At 45.2% G+C, this 3460-nt stretch overlaps 1 protein-coding gene across 1 annotated transcript; it reads left to right on the plus strand.

The window, feature by feature from the left end:
- On the plus strand, positions 1-534 carry LOC102178267 (EP300-interacting inhibitor of differentiation 1-like). The gene has a single exon (XM_018045219.1). It carries the CDS (start codon positions 1-3, stop codon positions 532-534), a length of 534 nt encoding a protein of 177 aa, XP_017900708.1.
- The last annotated feature ends 2926 nt before the right edge of the window (positions 535-3460 follow it).

Consider the following 3460-nt stretch of genomic DNA (forward strand, 5'->3'; position numbering starts at 1 on the left):
ATGTCTGAAATGAATGAGCTGTCGGAGCTCTATGAAGAGAGCAATGACCTGCAGATGGATGTGATGCCTGGTGAGAGTGACCTTCCGCATATCAAGGTAGGTGGCGGAGCCCAGAGCTATCCCAGAACCCCTCCCGCGCGGCCAGTGCCCAGCCACAGCTGGAGGAGGAAGGCCCCATGGAGGAGGAGGCGGCCCAGCCCTGAGGAGCAGCCAGGCCAGATCGCGGGCCCTGAATTCGAGAGCGAGAGTGAGGGCGAGGGCGAGGAATTCGATGACTGGGAGGATGACTATGACTCTCCGGAAGAGGAGCCGCTCAGCGGTGAGGGCTACAGAGTATCAGCGGCCCTTGAAGAAGCCACCAGGATGTTTCTGAGAACCTCCAGAGCCAGAGAAGCAGCTCTGGATGGCGGGTTTCAGACGCATTCTGAGAAGACCCTGTTTGATCAGTTGGCTTTTATCAGAGAGTTTTCACTTATGGTTGTCAATCGTCTGACTGAAGAACTCGGCTGTGATGAGATCATTGATAGAGAGTAATTGAATGCTGTTAAGAGAGGAGGAAGCTGCTTGAGGAGAGACCCAGCATTCCACTGTCTTTGGGGTTCATTCCAAATAGTTCTGTGCCAATGAAAAGCTTGATCCTCCCCCCAACCCCACTCCCCACTCTCCCACTTCAAAAAAGAGCAGAGTAGAAAAAGGTAGTGACTGCACAGTTATGAAAAAGGAAGAAAATTATTAAAGCAAAGTATCTCAGTACTGTCGAAACCTGTTTTCAAGAATGTCCAGAGACACATATGGCTTTGACTTTGTGTTTATTCAGATTAATTTCCTCTTATTGGGGAAGATAATCTTTCATGTTTCACTGTAAGGAATGGCTTTGCAAGTTACGACCAAGATAGACTGCCAGTCAAGAGCCCATTGATGATAATTATATGAGGAAAAAAATGACCAATTTATCCACCTTAGGACATAAGTTTTGAGTTATTTGGACTGAAAGCATATTGAGAAAACTTTAAAGATTCAACTTTGTGATCTATCCAAGCTGTGGTTATCAAAGGCTAAATTTTGGTGTAAAATAAATCTTCCACCCAGTATTCCTCAGGATCTCAAAGGATAATCTAGTCCCCAAAGAGGTATGTGTCATGTGTGCTATATCTTAAAACATGTTTCCAAGGACAATGGAGATTTTGTTTGTACGTTTATCTTGATCATTTTTAAAGCTACTGTAATCTTTAATTCAAGAAAATTAGTTGCCTTGAACATTTTTAAAAGGCAAAAGTTAAGACATCCTTAATAAAGTTTCAAATTTAGACTGTAAAATGTACATGAAGGTACAAAGAATACAAACTCTTTCAAACATCAGTATATACTAGGGAATTTTCTGTTTCTCTTGCTCTCTTTTTTCATTTAACTTTACAGGCCAAAGACTGGTTGAATTTCATAATGTAAGAAATGTTAAGTGAAAATTGTCCAGTAAAAGGAAAGCCCTACATCTAAAAAAAGACATTATGAACAACCCTTAAAAGTTTTAAATCTTCCCAGAAATCCACCTCAGTATTTAAGTTTCCCTCTGTCTCCTCCTCTAATTAATCTTGTTTTTGGTTATGCACCAGCATTCAAGATAATAAACATTTCTTGTTCTGTGTTAAAAAAAAAAAAATCAAGCTTCTGAAATTTAGGTGGCAGTGATGCTCACTGAAGGTTGTAAGCTATGAAGGCTTCATCACAGAAATCTTCCTGATACCCATGTGTATATAGAAGGAGAAAAGCCCATGGTGGATTGCCTTACATGAATTGGGAGAATCTTAAATTGTTTTTATGGCAGCACAAGTTAGTAGAGGCCACAGGGAATTTCTCAACAAGACCTGGTCCACAGGTCTGTTGACACTGCCTGTGGGATTAGCTACCTGGTCAGAAGGGATGTCATCCACAAACACCAGTCTGCTAGGAGCTGTGTCATTGATGACAGCTTCAAGTTAAGAGTACAGACAACCCCTCTCCAGAGTCTTGTTCCTCATGGGATCTCACTGTCTGGGGAACAACGAAAACAATGGATCAATGGATAGCCCCTGAAAGTCTAGTTAATAATGAGTTCTCTGGACTTCCCTGGTGATCCAGTTGCTAAGAATCCAGCACTCCCAATGCAGGGGCCCAGGTTCAATCCCTGGTTGGGGAACCAGATCCAACATGCCACAACTAAGAAGGCAGCATCCTGCAACTAAGAGATCCTACATGATCATGACTTTGTGCCAAACGCTCTACAGGGTCATCTACCCGTTTGAGATGGGCACGTACCTGAAAGGGGTTACCAGCCCATCAGCTGTCCTGATGAACCATTTGCTGTGATGGCTTGTGCTGGGCCTTCAATCTGGAGAAGACGCCCAGTTCCAGGTCTTGTTGAGAAATTATAATAGTTTATATATTGTTACAAAACAAATTATGCCCCAAACTAAATGGCTTGCATAGCAGTAAACAGTGGTTTCTGTTTCTTTGGGACTGGTTCAGCTTGGGATATTGGCAAAGGGCCACCTGATGTGAAGAACTGACTCATTTGAAAAGACCCTGATGCTGGGAAAGGTTGAGGGCAGGAGGAGAAGGGGGCGACAGAGGATGGTTGGATGGCATCACCGACTCAGTGGAGATGAGTTTTGTGTAAACTCCAGGAGTTGGTGATAGACAGGGAGGCTTGGCTTACTGCGGTCCATGGGGTGGCAAAGAGTCAGACATGACTAAGTGACTGAACTGAACAGATACTACTGTGAGATACAGAGTCAGGTCAGAAGTATGAATGTGGAAATCCCTACTATGGTAGCCCTCATCCAATGGTGTTTTACTAACTACAAAGATTGTCCATTCATGTCAGAAATCCAGGCCATGTGAAATGAGTGTGGTGTGGATCTGTGGGCCCAGGGATAAGCACTGTTAGCAGGGCCTGGCACAGCTGTCCACTGACTGCCTGGAGCCCCGAGCCTCACTTCAGAAACAGGGAGGCCATGACGATACTGCAGTCCCTGTGCATAATGCTAGTAACATGCTAGGTCCAACATGAATGTGGGAGTCATTTCTGCTCCTTCAGGTTCACTTACCTGAGTCCACGGTCATGCGGCTCATTGGGAAAGAAGGAAAGGACCTCTGCTTACTGTGGTGATGAAAGGGCACTCCTCACTGGAACGTGGCTTCCTTCTCTGGGGATGCATTCTGAAAAGGGGCTCCATTCTATAAATGAAATGCTCCTCAGAAGCAGCCCCCACATGCTCTCCATCTCTGGCAGGACACTGGGTTCGGTTCTGAAAGTCCTCTTCCATCTAGGCTTTTCCTGCAGAGCCATCTGGCATGTATCCAGAAAGGCTGTGTGTTGGCCGATCCTGGGTACTGACCTGGTGGGCAAGGGCACACATCCAGGGTGTGCAATTTCTGTCCAGCAGGGGACTTCTCCTTCACAAGGAAGGGAGGGGCACTGGCT

The sequence above is a fragment of the Capra hircus genome, unplaced genomic scaffold (assembly GCF_001704415.2).
Source record: "Capra hircus breed San Clemente unplaced genomic scaffold, ASM170441v1, whole genome shotgun sequence".
NCBI classification, from domain to species: domain Eukaryota; kingdom Metazoa; phylum Chordata; class Mammalia; order Artiodactyla; family Bovidae; genus Capra; species Capra hircus.